Source organism: Centroberyx gerrardi, chromosome 11 (assembly GCF_048128805.1).
Source record: "Centroberyx gerrardi isolate f3 chromosome 11, fCenGer3.hap1.cur.20231027, whole genome shotgun sequence".
Lineage (NCBI taxonomy): Eukaryota > Metazoa > Chordata > Actinopteri > Beryciformes > Berycidae > Centroberyx > Centroberyx gerrardi.
This window is the reverse complement of record NC_136007.1, coordinates 12,077,691-12,097,540: the sequence shown is the minus strand read 5'-3', so window position 1 is coordinate 12,097,540 and position 19,850 is coordinate 12,077,691. Positions and strand designations below refer to the sequence as shown.

At 42.9% G+C, this 19,850-nt stretch overlaps 1 protein-coding gene across 2 annotated transcripts; it reads right to left on the bottom strand.

Annotated features, from left to right (window-relative positions):
- Positions 1–187: 187 nt before the first annotated feature.
- supt6h (SPT6 homolog, histone chaperone and transcription elongation factor) lies at positions 188–19,818 on the bottom strand. 2 transcript variants are annotated; one of them, XM_071910401.2, is made up of 38 exons: positions 19,728–19,818; positions 17,859–17,969; positions 17,604–17,768; positions 17,024–17,097; positions 16,686–16,872; positions 16,506–16,587; positions 15,939–16,194; positions 15,498–15,599; positions 15,050–15,163; positions 14,825–14,914; positions 14,543–14,685; positions 14,135–14,280; positions 13,865–13,972; positions 13,524–13,653; positions 13,237–13,387; positions 12,956–13,110; positions 12,326–12,521; positions 11,864–12,003; positions 11,017–11,134; positions 10,772–10,848; positions 10,454–10,589; positions 10,097–10,234; positions 9,550–9,717; positions 9,324–9,451; positions 8,919–9,126; positions 8,333–8,480; positions 7,933–8,075; positions 7,680–7,820; positions 6,871–7,066; positions 6,213–6,358; positions 5,800–5,892; positions 5,575–5,688; positions 5,257–5,381; positions 4,447–4,559; positions 4,275–4,352; positions 3,923–4,101; positions 3,275–3,561; positions 188–2,477 (listed from the first exon to the last, which is right to left on the bottom strand). In XM_071910401.2, the coding sequence occupies exons 2-38, from the start codon at positions 17,956–17,958 to the stop codon at positions 2,291–2,293; spliced, it is 5,262 nt and encodes a 1,753-aa protein (XP_071766502.2). In that variant the 5' UTR covers positions 17,959–17,969; positions 19,728–19,818; the 3' UTR covers positions 188–2,290. The 2 variants fall into 2 exon arrangements, with proteins under 2 accessions (XP_071766502.2, XP_071766503.2); XM_071910402.2 differs by having other exon boundaries at positions 188–2,471.
- Between the last annotated feature and the right edge of the window lie 32 nt (positions 19,819–19,850).

The window sequence follows — 19,850 nt, the reverse complement described above, 5'->3', positions numbered from 1 at the left end:
TGTGTGTTAATATGAGCTAGAAAGCATAAATGTCTTCAAAAGGAGGGGAAGTTCTTCACTTTCTCTGCATGCTAATCATATTTCGACAATGAAGCATATCAGGAATGCCAACACACACACACACACACACACACAGTCACATCATGGGACTCAGAACTTTCCAAATGAACACAACCAAGACTCAGGATTCAATATGAACACTTTTATTAAAGGGATCACAGGTAGAAAAGGTCATCAGCAGTGCCAGAGACATAATTACTCCTTCACTCTCGCTTTCCCACCACCAACTGCCGACAAGCCCATCACAGCCTTGAGAAAGATGCCATGTCTTAATCTGGCAGAGACGTAAAATGTAATAAGTTTACTCAAAACCATAATTATTTAAAACAATATGCATATTTTGGAACCCTGTTACTTTGCACCCTGCAAAATAAAGCACCCCACTGTATACGGGCGCCGCTTGTTTGCACTGTGGTATAGAGGCTCAGCAAGAGGTCACAGCTGGAAACATTACCCAGAATGCATAACAGTCAAGAGGCATGCAGACAGCCCTAAACATGACGCATGGAGATTTGATGCCTTTTCAACAATAAATTCATTCTATTAAAATAACTGTGTGCAGTAAACGATATTCTACAGTTTCCGAGATCAGCGGAGTGGACAGTTAGCTGGTCTAATCAATAATCTGCTGCTGATAGTGTTATAGTTAACTGAAAAGTTATTTCAACTCTAGTCATTGAAGGATCTTAATTCCATTTTAGCAGTTGTTCTTCGATAGGCAGCTGCGAACATACTTTTGTTTTTGAAAAGCACAACACCTGTCTTGATGTGAAAGTGCATTTTGTGGTTTTTAATCTTTTTGAGGTTTTTAATCTATCCAATCTACCACTGGATAGATTTTGGAATTGGGAAAAGTGATACTGGAGCTGAAATATAAGGAGTTCACATCCTACATAAGTGGCAAACATGATAACCCAAAGTCTAAGGTAAAATATTCACTGAATAACAAAGACATAAGAGATTAAAATTTGAATAAACTTAAGAAAATTATGCTTTGACAAACCGCCATGGATGCTCGACATGGCATGGTACTTTCACATGGAAAATATGCCGACAAGAAATTGTTGCTGAACAGCAACAGCGTTCCAAGGTAATTTTACTCCTGAATAAGTTCACGCGAAGTCGTGGTAACAACATTACCATGGTGATGGGTAGTTTCCACGGCTCTAGCTGGGAGCACAGTTCTCTCAGCCAGGCCGACTTAAGAGTCAGCGCGACGCGAGAATACATTAAAGATCATCCGCAGGAGCCGAAATACAGTCAGCTCTGATGATAATACGATTCTTGGTGGATACAACTGATAGCCTTTCATATATGATGGAGAAACTCAAGTTGACATGAAGGTTTCTGCTCTAATTACGTCTTGCTTCTCCACTTTACTCAGCCTCATCCCTCAAGGAAAGCACTGTCAATGTACAACATCAAATGCCGGACTGCATCAGACTCGTCTGTGTGTGCAGTCAAGGATGTGTTTGCTTTGACAGACGTGAAGAGCGCAGGCTTAAGGTTCAAACCGAAGAAAAAAAAAAGAAGTCTTTATTCATTTTGTTGCATTCCATACAATAGCGCAGTTAATTTCCTGATTGGCTTGGCAAAGCGCTCGTTTGGCAACCATTCGCAAAAATCCACCAATCATAATGGAGGAAAGAGATCAGGTGGATCTTTGAAACTGTAACTCTATTTGTTAAATCCCTCTGTCAAAAGCACCCATCAACCAAACGAAAACCACCAATTGCCAAAAAAAAAGATAACAGGATAGGTTGTCTGACAAACAGTCTGTGTAGGTCCATATCCTATATGTAAATGCTGTCAGCAAATTCAAGTTTTTTGTCAATATATTGACTTTCTGAGTGACATACAGTGTTATCCTGACTATATAAAATACTATGCGGCCAGTAAAGATGACTGCAGGTGAGGGAGACGGACAAATTTGGGATGGTGGGGCAGACAGGAGGACAAGAGGAAGGAAGGAGTCAACATGGGCCGTGGGACAAACATACCAGCCTGATACACAGGAGCTACAATATTAGGAGATGAACCGAATGGTACGAATGCAGTCTGACAGCCGGTTGGATGGAATGGGGGTCCAGCTACTGGTTGGTTGGATGAAAGGGCTGATGGGATGCGGGAGAGACGAAGACAGAGGGCCGAAGGGGAAATCCAGATGGAAGAGGCAGTAGAAAGCATGGACTTGGGTGAGGGGGGGTGTAGAGACGCCCCCCTCCGTGTCCTATCGGTCCATCTCATCCAGCAGGGGCGTGGCGTCTCCGGCGATGGACATGGGTGTGCTCTCGATCATGGGGCTGGGCGACGGCCGCGGCGTCATCCTCGGGGTCTTTTTCCGCCCCTCTGCCTCTTTCTCCTTCAGCCACTGCTCGGCCATCTTGCCCCAGTCCACCGCTGAGCTGTTGCTGGACCTGCAGGGGGGGGCAGAGGGGTGGCGGTTTCATCACAAGATAGTGTGCGTAATAAAAACAGATAGGAGGCTGGCATGCTTCTAGACTGTGGGGGTTAAGTACTCTTTTGATTAAAAAAGGGTCCTGATAAAAACAGACCCAAGGCAAAAACTACCATGGCACAGTTTTTAACTTACAGTTATGAATGGCAAAATGGAACACAGGATTTTAAAAGATTTGGGGAGTGCCTTGGATCTCTCTTTTTCCACATAGTGTATGCTACAATATGTTCACACTATTTAGCACCATCTAGTGGCAAAAAGAGAGTCATTCAACAGACTTGTTAAGTTTTTCAAAACAGGATGTTGCATTCAATTTGGGGTGGTAGGAAGTAGACTGCAAAATGGACATCATTCATTTTCAATGGGAGGTGATGGGAAAATCTGATTATACGGATGAAAGTCAAATATTAAAACATTTTTCTACATATTTGTTAAGTAGGTGTTAAACCTGTCAAATATCATCTCTTGTTTTTACTAGAATACAACTTAGACCATTATAACATGGAATTTGGAGTATTTACTAAGATCATGGGACCTCCTCAATTTGAGGATTAAAGAAACACTGGAAAATGTAATGTGAAACGGCTAAAACTGTGTAGCCACAGACTTGACTACACTAATGCCAACAAGAATGGTCGTTTTAAAATACCACGGTGTGAATGACCCAATAGACTTGGCTAACATAGGAACCATTTTCAGGGAACACAATACTGCGGCGCATCAGTCCACCCACACACATTCAGCCTCTCTACTTACTTGGGCTGCTGCTGCTGCTGCTGCTGCTGCTGCGGCGTGCGCCCTCTGGACGAGGTGGAGGATGAGGGCGTGCTGGACGAGTGTCCGGGGTGACTGCTGTGGTGGCCGTGATGGCCGTGGTGCGACGAGTGTCCTCCGTGCGCGTGGGCGTGTCCGTGGGAGTGCGAGGACTGCGGGGTGGAGCCGGGGTACTGCGGCGTGCCCAGGGCCTGCTGGCTGGGGGTGGTGTAGGAGTAGCTGGGCGTCATCATGGGCGTCGCTATGGGCTGCTGCGGCGTGGCAAACACCTGCACAGGAAGGAATATTGATGACAAACTTGGCTCATTGAGATCCTGGAGAAAAAACATTTTTAGCTACTACTACTAGTCCAGTGGTTAATTCTGCTGTCTCAATTGATAACAAGCAACTTTTATTTAAAAACTGACAAAATTAAACATTTTAAGAAATATTATTTGAAAATTTCAGTTTTGTTTGACATAACACCTAACATTACCATTCGATTCAATAGAATGAACATCAATTCAATCATTTCACGTGTGATTTTGCATATGTGAGTCATATCGTGATATATATCAACATAAAAAAAATCCTTATGATTATCATGATTTCAACCATATCACCCAGCCCTAGTGTAGTGTCACCACTCACATGATAGGCAGAGGAGCTGCCTCCCCCTCCCCCTGTGCTGCCGCCGTAGCCGTACTGGCTGGAGCCCCACTGTGCCGGCGTGGTGTTGGGGTTCTGGCCTTGGCCTGTGACCGCAGCGATGGCACTGAACATCTGAGAGGTCATGTTGCGAGGGAGAGCGTTGACGGCTCGCGTCAGGTCTGAAGAGGAAGGGTAATCAGACAAAGACATGGCAACAAGACGACAGGGTAAGATAGAATATAAGAACAGAAACTTACAAACTGGAAATACTCAAACATATAAAATTGGGATTGTCGGTTTGTGTGTGTGTGTGTGTGTGTGTGGTGTGTGTGTGTGGGACAGACTGACTAACCTGCGATGTTGATGTTGGCTGGGGTGGCGTTCAGAGATGCAGGCGTCCTCGTTCGGCTGCTGTTGCTGGGTGTGATGCCTTTGAAAGGAAAATGTAAAGTTTAGACAAAAACCCACACTATCTCATAATTATTATCAGCAGATATATCCAGTAGGCAGGCGGGTTTACACACCTGGCACAGGCTCCTGGTAATGGTCCTTGAACCAGCGGAACAGTCCGTTCACTGTAGAAAACATCTGAGAGCGGTACCGGAAGCCGTCTGGGGTGATGGTCACATACTCAATGCTGTGGAAACCAATATTTAAGATGGTATGATAACATTCCACTCTATAGTTATGTCAATGTTTTAGCAGTGGGGCAGTTAAGCAGAGGAGATGTTTTGTATTGAATGAATTGGCACATCATTTTAAATTATTCAAAAATATTCAGATATTGTGGATTTGCCCTATGGCTCAATTCTTTTAAATAGCTACTACAAAACATTGATTTTAATTGTTGTTATACAGGACCATAAAATCGTACTTGACAATTATATTTTTATATAACCACCAAAAACTGTGGCAACCAGATATCAGATTCCTTTTGTATTTATCATTACAAAACTGCCTTTCGGTGAAATTAGAGCACAGCATTTTATTATGTAACAAAATGAAGTAACACTTCAGTATCTAGTAACCTGGACTGAAGGCATACAATTGGACAAAGGAATGTGCAATTAACTTTTGCCTTTTTTTACTCTGGACCTCTGCATGTGAATGCATATGATTGTGTATAGTGGGCCTTTATGGTATTGAATGTCTGCTGTGTCTGTGGTTTTAATGCGAGCTGCTCAGAGGCAAATACCAATCAACATGCCAATTAAGTATTGAGCCAGCGTTCACTGCAAAAGGTCAGATTTTTGTATACATTATCTTCCATCCAACCATGGTAGAATTACAGTGAGTAATCCCAATACTGAAGAGTTATGGACATTTCTGCTCACCGTGGTTTTCCGCGAGGCTGGTAGCCCAGTATGAACTTTCCTGGCAGAGCCTTACAGGCCGAAATAAAGTAAGGAATGAAAGTAGGCTTCTCCCTCTTCGTTCTGACCAACAGCTCCTCCATTTTCTATGAGAAAGAGAACAAGACAAAGGGAAATATGAGAGAAAGGGAAATATGAGAGATGTAAGTCTAGGTAGTAGCACAAGGTGTGAGCCATCTCTCCTGCTTGTCAGAAGCAAAGAATATGTAGAATATTCAAAAGACTACAAAAATACTCTCAAACAACATTACAAAGCTATGACAAGAAGTATGCATGTACCTCCTTTTCTCCTCCATTGCAGTCCTGGAAGTACTTATGCACAAGCAGATCGCGGGCAAATGCCGCCATTGGCTGAATGTAGCGAGCGGAGATCTCATCCAGATCTTCAAACTCCTGCAGAGAATCAAAGAAGCTCTTTAAGAATATGCAGTAGCCATAAAAACACTAAGGTCTGACTAAGTTTGACATTATAAAGAACACAAAAAGTAGACAAAAAGAGCTTACTTCATTATTGATCCAGAGGGTATGTCCCAAGCTGAAGGCGTTCTCTTTGCCCTCTTCTCTCACGTCCACATGCTGATAAATCCCATCAGCCACCTACAAAACATCACAGGATCAGGACTGGAATACCTTGCGTAGACCCAACTCCTTACATCAACGTTTATGATCGACTCCATTATCTACAAACAAGCGCTTTGATTTGCTTTGTTTTTGTCCTGCACATACATTTGGTTTTGACTCTGGTTCTGATCTCTTCATCCCTTCCTGCTTAACTTCCATGAGACTGTGATCTTTCTCTATCACTCTGCTGGACTGAATCTCTGAGGGCATCTTTTATTTATTCATCCCATCCGTTCAGCTGTATCTTTTAATTTCATCCTTTAACACCCCTCTTCATCGCTCCATCGGTCCCTTACTTTCCAGGTGACGGTGAGGTGGTTCTCTCCCTTGCTGCTGGGCCTGATGACCAAGTCTCCCTGGTCCAAGGACTCCATCATCTTCTCTGCCTGGTTGAAGCTGATGTTGTGGAAGTTGGGATGGGCGATCACACGCTTTATATATGCTGGAGAGGGAGAGAGAGAGAGAGAATGCAGAGAGCAGAGAAACAGTATAAGGGGAAAGATGTCAAGGGAAACATTGTTGGGTTTCTTCAGGAATATTGTTATCACCATTACCCAGTTGGGATGTAAAGAATGTATTTCTAAATTGGTACATATCAATCTTTTATCAAGTTTTTCATTATCTCTGAAATGTAGAGTAATAGTGTTATTGATTGTTATCCAAGGACTGAAGCCACATACTATCCTTTAAAATGTACCATAATTTGTTTCCATTTTTGTGCAATCAGTCATTTTGTAAGAAGTAATTTTTTTCAAATGGAACAAAACTTTTCTTTTGATTCCATCTAACTGGCTTGGTCTTGTACAGTGATTGATCATCATCAAAATATGATCATCCTCTTCATCGATTGGCTGCTTCGGCTCGAGTGGCCGAGTCGGGCCACTGTTTCTGTTCTAAAACTGTCTGGGTTTCCCGCCTGGTTCTGTGTTATTTTGACCCCGTCTGCATACTGACGTGTTCGCTGCTGTTTCTTCTTGAGCTCCTCGTCCTGTTTTTGGTCCTCTGTCTCCGTGTCAAAGTCGTAGTAGCTGTCCTTGGGGAGCTTCCACTCGTTGCCCTTGTCCATTAAATCCGAGGTGCGGCACGTGAGGTCGACGTTGAATTTCTCAATGTCGATCTTCATGATGCGGCAGTGTACCGTCATGCCCACCTGAAGGAGGAGAGGCAAGGGGAGGAAAGGAGTAGAACAGAGGCGGAGCAAGAGAAGGAAACAAGACAGGAATGAAAGAAAGAGGTGAGAATTAATCATTGATCAGCCATGTTTGATTAGTATAATTGGTTTTGGGGCTTTCAATTTTCAACTTTCAAGTACCATCAATATAGAAAACACTGGATTGGAGACAAAAATATTCAAATAAATAAAAAGGGGGTATGAAGTTGCTTTATAGTGTAGATAGCAAAGGTACACTGATGTGATATTCAAAAAAGAAAAACAAAATTATCACAATCGCTCTAGGATTGTAAGATTCCAAGTTACATGTGGAGGGGTGGTTCAAAGCTTAGTTTTAGTGTAGTCCAGGAATGGAATTTTTTCTGAAATTTATAGACTAGTTACTCTTACCAAATGCCAACTGCAGAAATAACTAACATTTCACATACATTTGTGCAGGTGAGATTAAAAAATCAAAAAATCAAGATGACAAGCAAGACAAAACTAAATTGGATAACAATTTACTAATTGAAACTAATTGCCAGCAAAGTACTAGAAGGAAAAAGCATGAAAAGATGCATGGTGTGTGTGTGTGTGTGTGTGTGTGTCTCACCTTGACCCTCTCTTCAGGGTGTTTGACCACCTTGTCACTGAGAAATTTGGTGGGAATGAATCCCTGGACGCCGTTATCTAATCTGGACCGCACCCCGATGGCCTGGCCCGGACACGAGCCGCTGTCAAAGTGGTTCCACACCTGCAGCAGGGAGGCAAAGTACAACGGGAGATGACTTTTCAATGTCAAGACTGTCAATCGCTGTTTTCTAACAGCTGAGAGGTCAGTGGGAGGAGAGTGAAGCGTCTCGTACCTCGCTGAGCTCAGGGAAGTTGTCCTGCTGGCAGAAGGGGCACTGCCACAGTCCTGTGGAGTCGTTTCGGATGGCCTGGTCGTAACTCTCTCCCTGCGGCCGCCGGTGAGCGATGCCAGTTACCACACTGGTGATCAGCTTACCTGGGGATGCAGGGAAGGAAGATCAAGATGTATGCAAGCTTAGCATGAAAAACATTTTTATCAAAGAATGGAAATACAACAATCAAATGCAAGTGCTTTCCTTTGATGCATGTCCAGAGTTGCAAAACAAATTATAGGCTACTTGTGACTTACACCAGACAGTCAACATTGCCTTTTGGCTCTGTTGTATTTTATTGACGTTTATTGAAGTTTTATTCAAGAGGTGTTTGTGTGTATTCTAGTGTAGTGTGTCTTACCTATGTAGAAGGTCTCTGGAGTCTCCTTAGTGAGCAGGTTGAAGACCTCCTCGGTGTTGGGGACTCTGTAGGGAACTCTCAGGTCTTTGTACCTGCAGCTCAGCTCCGCACGGATATCATACAGAGTGATTCCCTTGTTCCCGTAACCCTACAAGGACAGAACAAAGAATAAAAACAAAGCAATTATACAACTTGTGAGACAGATGAGAGGGTGTGAAATACGAACTACGTTTCATTTTGTTTGGTTAATTGGAGACATTTGTATGAAAATATACTGTAGTGGCTGATATGTCTGTGTGTTGAGAGTCAGTGCTAAGAACAACAAAAACCACACACATCCAGATCCTAAACAACAGTCAAACATGTGGGAAAGAAATAGAGCCTGTACACTTTATTCTGCTGCCAAGGCATTTAAATATGTTAACACCTAGGAAAGTGACATTTTTGAGCACATCGCTCTTTATCAGACTGATTCTAACGAAGAGCAGTGTACTCACTTTTTTAAGCCATTTAAAAATATAATTTTGGGAGCAGAATACAATGTGAGAATCAGTGCGACTGTCAAAGTAACAGCAAACACACTGACCTGTCTCTCCAGCTCTTCAGCGAAGGCGTCCAGGTCCAGATCTTTGAGACGTTCTGGGTTTTCCAGGATTTCCTCGAGAGCTCCGGCTGGGTTGGCGTCTTCTGCCGACTCGTCGTACTCCAGGGCGTCCACAGCCATCTTACGGGCCCACTCGTACGTCTCCGGGTGCACGCGAGACCCATCCAGAACCTCGATGTAGGAGTCCGTGCTGCGCAGAGTGTGGGAAAATAAAAACCAACTGGTCAACTTACCTGTAAAATGCTAAGAATTAACATCTTTGCAATGCTATCAGGCAAAAAGAGAAACTGGTTGCCTCTTTAGGGAGTGAGCTGCCCCACAAAAACCTGCATGGCCCAAGTATGTCCAAAGAGATAAAAAGCCCCATACTTTTACTCAGGCACACACCTGTCTCCAAGCGAGGCGGTGTCGATCTTGATGAAACCAGCACAGTTGATGAAGACCTTGGGTCCCATGTGACACATGGTGACCAGCTGGGTTCGGTTTTCCAGACGAGTGTTGTTCTGCTTCAGGATCTGTAGAAAGACAAGGAACACAACGCATGTTATGGCAACAGGTAAGGCACTATAATCTCAGATACAGGCAGCATAATGTCAGCAGCACACTCGCATACCTTGAGCAGGTGGGAGCCCTTCCTTGGTCCCAGGCCACAGACGTACTGCACCAGGCTCTGAGTGTAAGGATGGGCGATGCCCCTGTTGACGTCCACTCCCACCTCGTTGACCCGGTTGATGAATTCACAGTACAGCGCACTGAGCAGATCCTCTTTTACCACATGTTCCTGAGGGAGGGGAGGAAAAAAGGACAGGGGTGACTTGGTGTACAATGGTGGATGTTAGAGGAGCCCCTTTTATATTTTGATGGATGACACAACTGTCAAATGGGTTGACTCAGGCTACTGTATATAGGTGGACACCCTTCCCCCTCAAACCACCCAAAACTCACCTGCTTTGGACTGCTGACCTCAATATTACATGATTAATATCAATGCTTGAATATGGCGAATTTCGAGATAACACTATTCTATATTATGTATCTTTAGACCAAAATCATTCATTCCAGCTTTAGGCGATATCACAGGATATACAATATATTTGGTAGTGAGACTTTCTGATGACAACACAACACCACCCTGCCTCGCGTTTTCCCTCGTGTCTCACCTGAAGCGGGTGCAGTTTGAGACAGAGAATATCTTCATCACTGCTGCAGACCTGAGCGTACTCCACCAGAGGATCCTGTATCTTCCTGGCTATCGACACAGCCTGCCGCAGCAGGGGAGGGTAATCCCTGAAATCAGCCTGAACAGGGGGAGAGGAGAAGGAGAGGGGGGGAAAGAAAAGGTAGAAATGAGGGGGAAAACAACATGAGGACAAAACACAAAAGGAGTGCAGGTGGACTGACTTGAAAACGGCATGGTTAAATGCTCTTCTTGCTTAGAGCGTGTGTATAATCTAGGGAGGCCCAGGTTCAGCAGATGTTTTTGGTGCAGTAGTTGAGAATTAGAATTAAGCATTTACCTCAGACTTCTTGCTGTTCATGTAGAGCGTAGCTAATTCGTTGTCAACAAGCTCCACTCCCACAGCGGGCAGAGAGGACTCTTGCTCAAGCTCACTGATGGTCCTCTTGATGTCCTCCATTATCATATGGGCATCTCTGCACACACAAGGAATATTTTGAACATACCAACACATTTTCCAGAGGTCATGATTTGACTAAATGCTGTTCCAAAGGTGGATCTAGAACAGACTAACGCCAAAGGGTTTCATTAAAAGGAGCTACCACAAGCTTCCCTGGTTATACAGAAAGAAATATATTAGAAAAAGAGAAATATTCACCTATTCTCCCCAGCAACAGCCACCACATGAGGTTTCTTGCCGCTCAGAAACTTCTTCAGGTTCTCAATGTCGTGGGCCTGAGGATGAAAAAAAAACACACACATTAAAAAACACAAACAAACCACCCCATATCTGGTATATTTTACATATTTACCACAAAGAAAGCGATCAGCTCACAAGATACACTTTTTCTGAAACAGAAAGTAATCTGAGTGTACAGGAGGACATTTGTCCTCTGCTTGTACCTTCTTCTCTCTCTCATCCTCCCTAAAGGCGTTCCTCCTCTTCATGAAGTAGGGCAGACGCAGGAAGTCGACCACCTCTCCTTCTCCGTTGATCAGAGCACAGAACACTGGTGTATCTCTGTGAGAACCAGATCAGAAGAGTGAAGTCTGGGCCAACTAAAAAAATGGATATTGTTCAAAAGTGTGTTCTTGATGCAGCTTGCATTGCTTGGCCTTATTGATGTGGTTGGAATTTGAAGAACTTTTTCAGACAAACAAAAAAACACCTGCGCACTTTAGGTGTTTATCAGTATGTGTTCTTGCGTCCTCTCATGACACCTTGGGAATTATATCCAACGGCTGAGGAATGATGCCAAAACAAAATAACACCAAGGATGGAGGATGGATTAGTACCTGGATGTTAATTTGTCAACTGCAAATATCAATGATGGTGATTTGGCTGACCCTAACCCAAAGATTCATTGAAAGAGTGATGCATTCATGTCCAAAACCTCTCCATCCCCTTTTATTCCTCTCCTCTTATTAAAAAACAAATCTTTTTAACATAACAGTACCTAGCTATATAAATGAAAAGCACTATAGACTAGGAAGCCTATTCTCACAATTGTTGAAACAGTTGGGAACTGTTATGAACACCTGTGTGTATTGCATCATTATGTGACCGCAAACACACAGTGCATCTGCAACATTTAAAAAAATGCTCTCTGTGTTTACATTCTTGAAGAAGAAGATTTTGGATGAACATTCTCCACAAGGACGCGAGCATCGACTTTAGAATTCTTGGTATTGATAGATACACATTTTGTCTGGCAAAAAAATGATCCTAACACAAATCTGGGGCACATACCTGCTGGGTGCATAGGCTACCCCCAGTACCCGGATGCCTTTGCCCTGACTCTCATCCATCAGATCATCGTCTTCCTCGACCTGCTGATCTGGTCTGTAAGGAGACACCTTCAGCCAGTTGTACAGCCGGCGACAGCAGGACTGGAAGTAGAAATGGACATGGAACAGAGCATGAGTAAGAGTAAAAAAACAACTCAATGGTATTGTGACTCTCAAAGCAAACATAATATGACAATTTTGTGCCTTAATTTGACATCAGATTCTGTTCAATCATCAGGCACTTTGCCCTGCTATCTTATTGTACATAACATTAATACAACAAAGTAAACAGATACAATGTGCATATTAAAAGACAAATTTTACACAATATACACACATATGGTTAAATCATCAAATGAAATTTCCTCGATGCATGGAAATCCGCATGGAAATAGAGCCAATACTGGATATCAGGCCAAATTACCCTGACAATGTTCTCCTTGGCCTCAGTGATCAGTTTGCTCTTGAGCTCTTTGGACATCTGAGGGTAGAGGAATTGGTTGAGGGATCTCTCTATGGCTAAGGTCCGCTGTCTGTTCCACTCCTGCACCTGGTGACTGAACTCATCCCTGTAGTAGAACTGCTTGATCTCATCAAAGTATGTCTGGTCGCCAGCATACCTAAGAAAGAGAGGAGGATGAGGATCAAGAAAATTAACAAGCTGCAATTTGAAATTTCAAGAAATCACACTCAAGAGGAGCTATCCTACTTATCAACCCTTCTTCCCTCCAACATCCAAGTTAGGTTTCTATATATATATATAAATGCCAACCCAAAAATGGCACAACAGATAGTTACATCAGATCCTGTGCTTGGTAAACGTCCTATGGCCAAAGAAGGTGCATTAGGAAGAGAGTTGACAGGAATTATGAGCCTTAGGAAGGTTTGTAGTTCAGAAGTGCCTGACTCCACACATCTGAGTCCAGGATATTTAAACCTATCTTGGTCCACCCCTAATGATGTTCATAATATTATACAGACCTAACTCGCCAACTTATGTCATTGAGTTACAGATCTTTCCCCTTATCATTTTAGTTCAGTGTGTCCCTCTTACCCTTTGACCCCTATAAGGTCAATACAGATGTCAATGGTGAGCAGCCCCTCTTCCTCTGCCAGGCACATCTTCAGGAACTGATCTCCATTCAGCTCTTTCACAGGCTTGTTCTTGAGGTACTTGAACGAATAGGCAAAGTGAGCCTCGTCCACCTCCTACAGCAAGCAGGTAAAGGGTAATGAAGGCAAATTTAGAATTGTACTCAAGAGCACACATTTTCAGAAAACATTTTCCTTATCTTCAAATTAAAGTTAATGAGCAAACATAAAATTTGTCTGTACCTTTTTGCCCTTCTTGGTAGGCTTGATGTTGATCTTGGCTCTCTCCTGGAAGGTCTGTCTGAGGACATGCCTGACCAGAGGTTCACGGGCAATCTGCATGGCCACCATGTACCTGGTCCCTTCAAGCACTGCCTCAGGAGTGGTGAACTGACTAGAGGGCAGAAAAGAAAGCTCAGTATGGAAAAGCTCACTGAACACATGAAAAGAGTGGGAAAATACTCCCGTTTTACATTTAATTTCCAAAACGTTCAGAGGATAATTGTGTGGTAGAGTCCTAGGAAGCTTGCCTGCAAACATAATCTTTGGCCAGCTCCACAGGCTCGGCAGGGAACTGCTCTGTCTCGTGACGCTGGTAGCTGTCTCTCAGATTTTCTCCAAACTGCTCTGGCGTTAACCCAAACTTTTTGGCCAAGCCATCTGCAGTGGGGGAAAAACAGAAATAACGGAGAGTGAGAAAGTGTAGGATAAAGTCATTGGACGCGGTTGGCATTCCTAACAATCTGTCATGTGTTTTTCTCAATCCAGTGTACAAAGTCGTGCGGCTGAGATGTGTAACTATCTGATGTGTATGTGCCAGTGATATTTGAACACAGAGACTCCAGTGTTCCAGGTGAGAAAGGTGACTAACCGAGGCCTACGCTCTGACAGATGCTGTACATGTCCCTGCGAGATGCCAGCTTGAGGTCAGGTCCTTTGCGTTCCTCTTCTTCCTCTACCTGCAACTCCTCCTCATCACCTATAGAGGGAAAACCCAAAAAAGAACATCAAAAAAGGCCAAACACTTTCAACAAACTGAAAGTAATTCCTATTAAAACTGAACAAGAAGTACAAAACTGTATTCTGTTCATCCATAAAATTGGCCCACGGACCCTTCCATTCACCCAGCCACCCCTCTTACCATCCTCTGACACTTCCTTGATCCTCTTGAGCCTCTTTTTGTTGGCCTTGGCTGCATTCTGCATTTTGGGGATGTCTCGGCCATAGTAGAGCAGGAAGTGGTTGTACACGTCGCTCAGCTCATCGAGGCTCTGGACATCTTTCAGTCTACAGCAATAGAGTAGAACAAGAGGTGTGAGGATAGGTGAATAGCAAAAAATATATATTTTAGTCTTAGGCCCCGTGTTGAGTTTTTCGGCCCTTGTTTATTGTCCATCATTCTGCCAACTCTGAACTTTATCAAATATTCTTTATTTCTTTTGAGTTCCCTTGCTATGAGCTCCTTAGATCAGTCACACTCAAGTACATAAAAGAGATTAACCATCTTTCATCCCTTCCGCCTCTGTCCTCCGCTGTTCTCCAGACTCACCTCTCCATATCAGCGGTGTCCAGAGGACGGATGCCATCAGCCAAAGGTTTGTCAGGGTCAGCAGAGATCTGCTCAAACTGGTAGGACTGCATTCTCCGGAACAGACGGGTCAGGTTCTGCTTCCGAGTCTTCAGTTGAGTCCACTGGTGGGTCAGGGGTTAGAGGTCAAGAAAGAGGAAGTGGGGTTTGGACACCAAGATGTGATCAAGGCAAATCACGTCAGTAATTGTGTTAGTATGTAATCTATTTGTTATGTGAAAAAAACAACAACAACACGCATACCTTCTCATCCCACTGCCACACCTTCCACAGGTCATTGATGTTCAGCTCCGGCTCCACATATTCTTTCCTGTAGAAAGCTATGAAGGGAACCTGCGAGGAACATTGGATAGAGCGATCGTTTCTTAACGACATATTGACGAGCTGTTGCCATATTGCTTCAAGAAGAGCAGAAGGGAACAGATGGGAGAAATCCATCATATGGGTTTGGAGAGTTCAGGTCTGTACCTCAAACTGCTGATTCCTCATGAAGTTGAGGGCCTCCTTGATCTTGGCAATTGTGCTGGGGCCTTTCCTGCTGAAGTTTGTGGTTGTCCCTCTGTCTAGATAATCTGTGCTCTCCTGATTACAGAAATATAAGAAGGTACAGTTAAAGATAAATATATGGCAATCAAGGGAATGTTGTGTATGTGATCTCATTAGTTAATTTCATACAGTTTTTCAGCCAAAATGTCACTGACGCAAAACATGTTATTACATAAACATATTGGAAATATGGCTGATGTGCATGCATATGTGAATATATAAAGTATGTCCACAATTCTATTGATTTGTCCAACAAGGTGGAATCCAACCAGGTACTTTGTTTTGTGGAAAATAAATAAATAAATAAATACAAATCCAAGAATACAGGTGTGTGTGTGTTTTTCCTGAGTCTGTATGGAGAAGGTCGTACCTGCATGGAGATAGTAAGGGTGGAGAAGCCGTGTCTGAAGATCCACTCTGCTTCCTCCTCCAGCTCATCGTCCTCAGCAGGTTTAACAGGGATGGATCTTAACTACAAGACAGAGAACAGAGAGTCAGGAAGACAGGCACTCAGAAAGACAAAGATATTACAACCAGCTATGTTTATAACGAAATGCACAATCCATGTCTCAAGTGTTTCAAGGCTTAATAATCTTTAAACCTGTCTCCTCCCTTCATCTACATTCACCTTCATGACTGAATTGAATCTGTGAAATCAATAAAGGATCATAGCTTTCACTTGGATTTACCTGGCCACAGTCTTCTACTTCTACGACGGGCAATGCACAAACAAACACGCATTAATACACAAACACACACACACACACACACACACACACACACACACACACACACACACACACACACACACCTGGAACCTCTCGGGCATGTCTGTAGAGCGGATCTCATTGTCCTGGTCGGTCATGTGGCTGCTTTCCAGCTCGCTGGGCTCATAGATCTCAAAGATGCTCTTCCTCCCCTGCCTCCTCTTCGTCTGCTTCTTGGGTCGGTCCCAACTCTCGTCGTCCTGGTCCTCTTCCTCCTCCTCACCCTGGTCGTAAGCGTCTGCGTCGAAGTCGGCAAAATCAAAGTCGCCACCGAAAATCTCCTGGGCCTCTTGGAGGGCTCTGCAGGAAGATAGATGATGAAGATGAAGATAGAAGCAACAGAGATTTCACTCAATTTTCACAGCAGTTAATTTGCTGTTTTGTGCTTAATGTCTCCTAGTTTTGCTTATATACTTTACTAGCCTCTTTGGTTCCTCCTGCACATATTTTAGGTCTTTAATTTTACTCTAACTCCATCTGTAACTTAAGTTAATTATGTAGGGGGAAATATGGAGGTGACAACAAGAGTTGAAACAAAGCTCTTCCCTTGCAATTTGTTTTTTTTCCTAAGCAAGGACAAGCATACATACACTGAAAACCAAGACACTCACGCATCTGTGTATGCTGAAAATTTCTTGCCCCTCTTCTTGGTGATGGGTTGGCCGTCATCATCCACAATGAAATCGTCTATGTCTGTGGAGCAAAAGCACAGTTTAAGTTGTTATTCTATTGTTTCCTAGCTTTTTGGATACACCTATGAAAGCTCTAAAAATCCTTCAATGCCATCTTACCCGACTCCTCGTCCTCTCCCTCATCATCGATATCTGGTCGTTGGAGAGGCACATCCAGTGTCTCTCCCTCCTCCAGGTCTCCGTCTCCATCCCCGTCTCCAGTAAAGATCTCATCAGCAATCAAGTCCTTCTCATCATCATCCTCTTCGTCATCGTCCATCGTTTTCACACGGTCATATTTCTTTTTCTATGAAAGAAGACAGGTGCAGGTGCAGAGGTTGAACTTTTTAAAGTGTTATACAAAAACGACATGAAATTGCTTGAAGTCGACCACAATGCGGAAAGGCACAACTGTCCACCATTACTACAGCAAAACAGAAAGGGGAAACAATTCTTACCCTCCTTTTCACTTTAACTCCCAAGTTCTCCTCAATTAGGTCAAGATCATCGTCATCCAGGTAATCATCGTAATCTGCAAAGAGGAAGAAAAATCTGATAAAACAACTTAGGGACATGAGAGTTTACATTAAGGATTACACTTAAAAGGACAGTAGAGTTTTGCCCATCTTCAGTGGTAGCACTGAATTTCCATCTGCCTCCAAAACATTTTCTTTAAACTGACCAATGTAATATCTCCCAGTGCATCCAATGTGAAAAACCCTCTCAAGAAAATGTATTGTAAAATGTAATGTAACAACAGTGCTGCTGCTCTTGCGTGGAGAAGCATTTTTTGCAATGATGGAACACCCATGCAGACACAAGCTGAAGACTCTGAACAGTGTTGTAGATCGGGGTTTTTTTGCGCCATTGGGAGCCATATGGGGGCTGGTGGGAGTTGAGTGATAAATGTGACCCAACAGGAAACTACTGATATGGAAATGGGCTGAAACAGCAGGGGATGATGTAAGGAGACAAATGAACATGATGTTATCTCATTGAGGTGAGGAGAAAACTTCCAGTATAGCCCTTTCATCTTACTGCGCTTTTTGCGTCGATGTCTAACTTCATCTTCTGAGTCACTGGCCCCACCACTGGCACTCTTTTCAGCCTCTTCTTCCTCCTCCTCATCATCTCCGTCATCAATGAGTCCCCTTAAATTCCCTCGCTCATCCTGGTCTTCTGTGTTCTCTTCTTCCTCTTCATCTGTTGAGAAATGACAAGGAGCAGGGTCACACAAGTCATACAAACCCCCCACAATACACATCCAAGGAGAAATGATTCAACTCAACTTACCATCTTCCTCCATAAACCTCTGGGTCTTTTTGGGCTTGAGGTCTTTCTCCTCAAACTCCTCCTCCGACTCTTCAGCCTCACTCTCGATGAAGTCTGACATGCTTGCTCCTCCTGAGGAATGATTGTAAAATGCTCTGTAATTACTGTTTTTCATCAACATCAGCTCAGCATTACTTTGTACAAGTTTAGCTACAAATATAAAACTCAAACATTGTGTCACACAATTTGTATCTATAATGGTAGTTTATTGCTAGTATCCTCGCCATTTGGAAGCTCATATTATCTTAGCAATTTATCCATATCTAGTTAATTGTGGTACAACTTCTCCAGCCAAGATGATATTCCAGTGAATAGTGTAGTTATAATTGTCTTGGCAGTGGCACTTGCATTTGCTTCCATTCCAGGCTGTAATACATATCAGATGTGTCATTTTAGCCTGCTATTTTAAGATTAAACAGGTTAAGTTGGCATTATCGATTAGGGATGCAAAAATCAATCTATCATATAGCCTAGCTAGTTGGCATGGCGCTGAAGGACGTGCAACAATCAATAAGTTAATAAATCAATATAAGTGAAATATAAGTGAAACTTCTGCCTAGTTTATAAAGTATATAAACCCCCAACTCAAGTGTTTTGTTAGGCAGATAACATTCACAAGTCAGATTACTGAGGGTGCCACAAAAAGCTGCTGCATTTTTATCACATTTATTCAATCTGCCCTTCCAATATACATATCAGTCTTTTTGTAGTCAGTTAAGATCTTGGTTCACTAATAATCAAACATGCCAGCACTACATTATGGTGGCTATTTTTGCTGCCATCTTGCCATTGTAACTCTCTTTTAACGTGTCTGTCCATGTCTTTGCTAACTGTTTGTGTCCTACTAATGAAGGTCAGTGCTTAGTAAATGTTGTCCTGTGGCTTTGCACTAATGTGCATCATGGTCTGCGCATTTGCACTCAGTGAGCATGATTATATCCTCGTGTGTTATCTGCTTAAGTGTTGCTCTGTCACTCTGCTACATGCTCTCTTGTGTATCTGCCTTGCTGTTGCCCTCTTGCTGTGTTTTAAATACTTGTTTTTAATTAGAGGTAACCGTTAATGACATTTGGCCGGGGGCTACAGATGAACACGACACTTTTTGGCTAAGTTTGGCACATTTACAGAAATGTTTGATAATGTGCATTGTCCATGAAAACAAACTAATAAAACTTAAGATTATGTTTAAATTCGCTTTTTATTTTGAACCATAGCGTTATCGAGTAGTTACAACAAAACATGATATCTAACGTTAGCTAACTAAGTTACCGTTATAGTAAAAACTACATCAGCATACAGATCATCCAAAAACGTTTAGCACCTCGTGGCGACGCGCACACATACAAATAACAAAGATGAAGAACCAAAAATTCAATTTGCTGTGATATTATACATAAAGTTAGACAGCCTATTTATCTGATTAGGCTTAACAATAGTTTGGTCTACTAGCCACCAGCTACTAGCCATGTTAGCAGCCACAAACTATTAGCAAGCGATGTTAACAAGCAACTTTTAGGTAGTTAAACGTCGCTGGCTAGATAGCTGGCTAGCCGTTATGCTGACATTCAAGCTAAATATTATCTCTAAAGTCAGTATTGCACATAACAACACAATATCTGACTATCACAGAACAGGAAATCCAGTTAGCGGTTGTAGAAAGAAAACAAGGCCTCTAAACCAACTTCGCAACCTAACGTTAATGCGTTAGCATGTCGGCGTGTTAGCCTAGCGTCGGGACGACAACAACAGCCAACTTCGGCATTGTTGTTATCTGTTTGTTGTCCAGCAAAATCTAAAGATCGCAAACGACCTCAGTGAAATTGGACTTACGTCTCGCTGCGATGCTATATTCCGTAAATATCTATAATATAATTGGATTGTGTTGTGTTTTGATTTTCGGGGAGCTTGTACTTATAAAAAAATGGCCGAGAGTGAGCGGCGTGATGACAATTC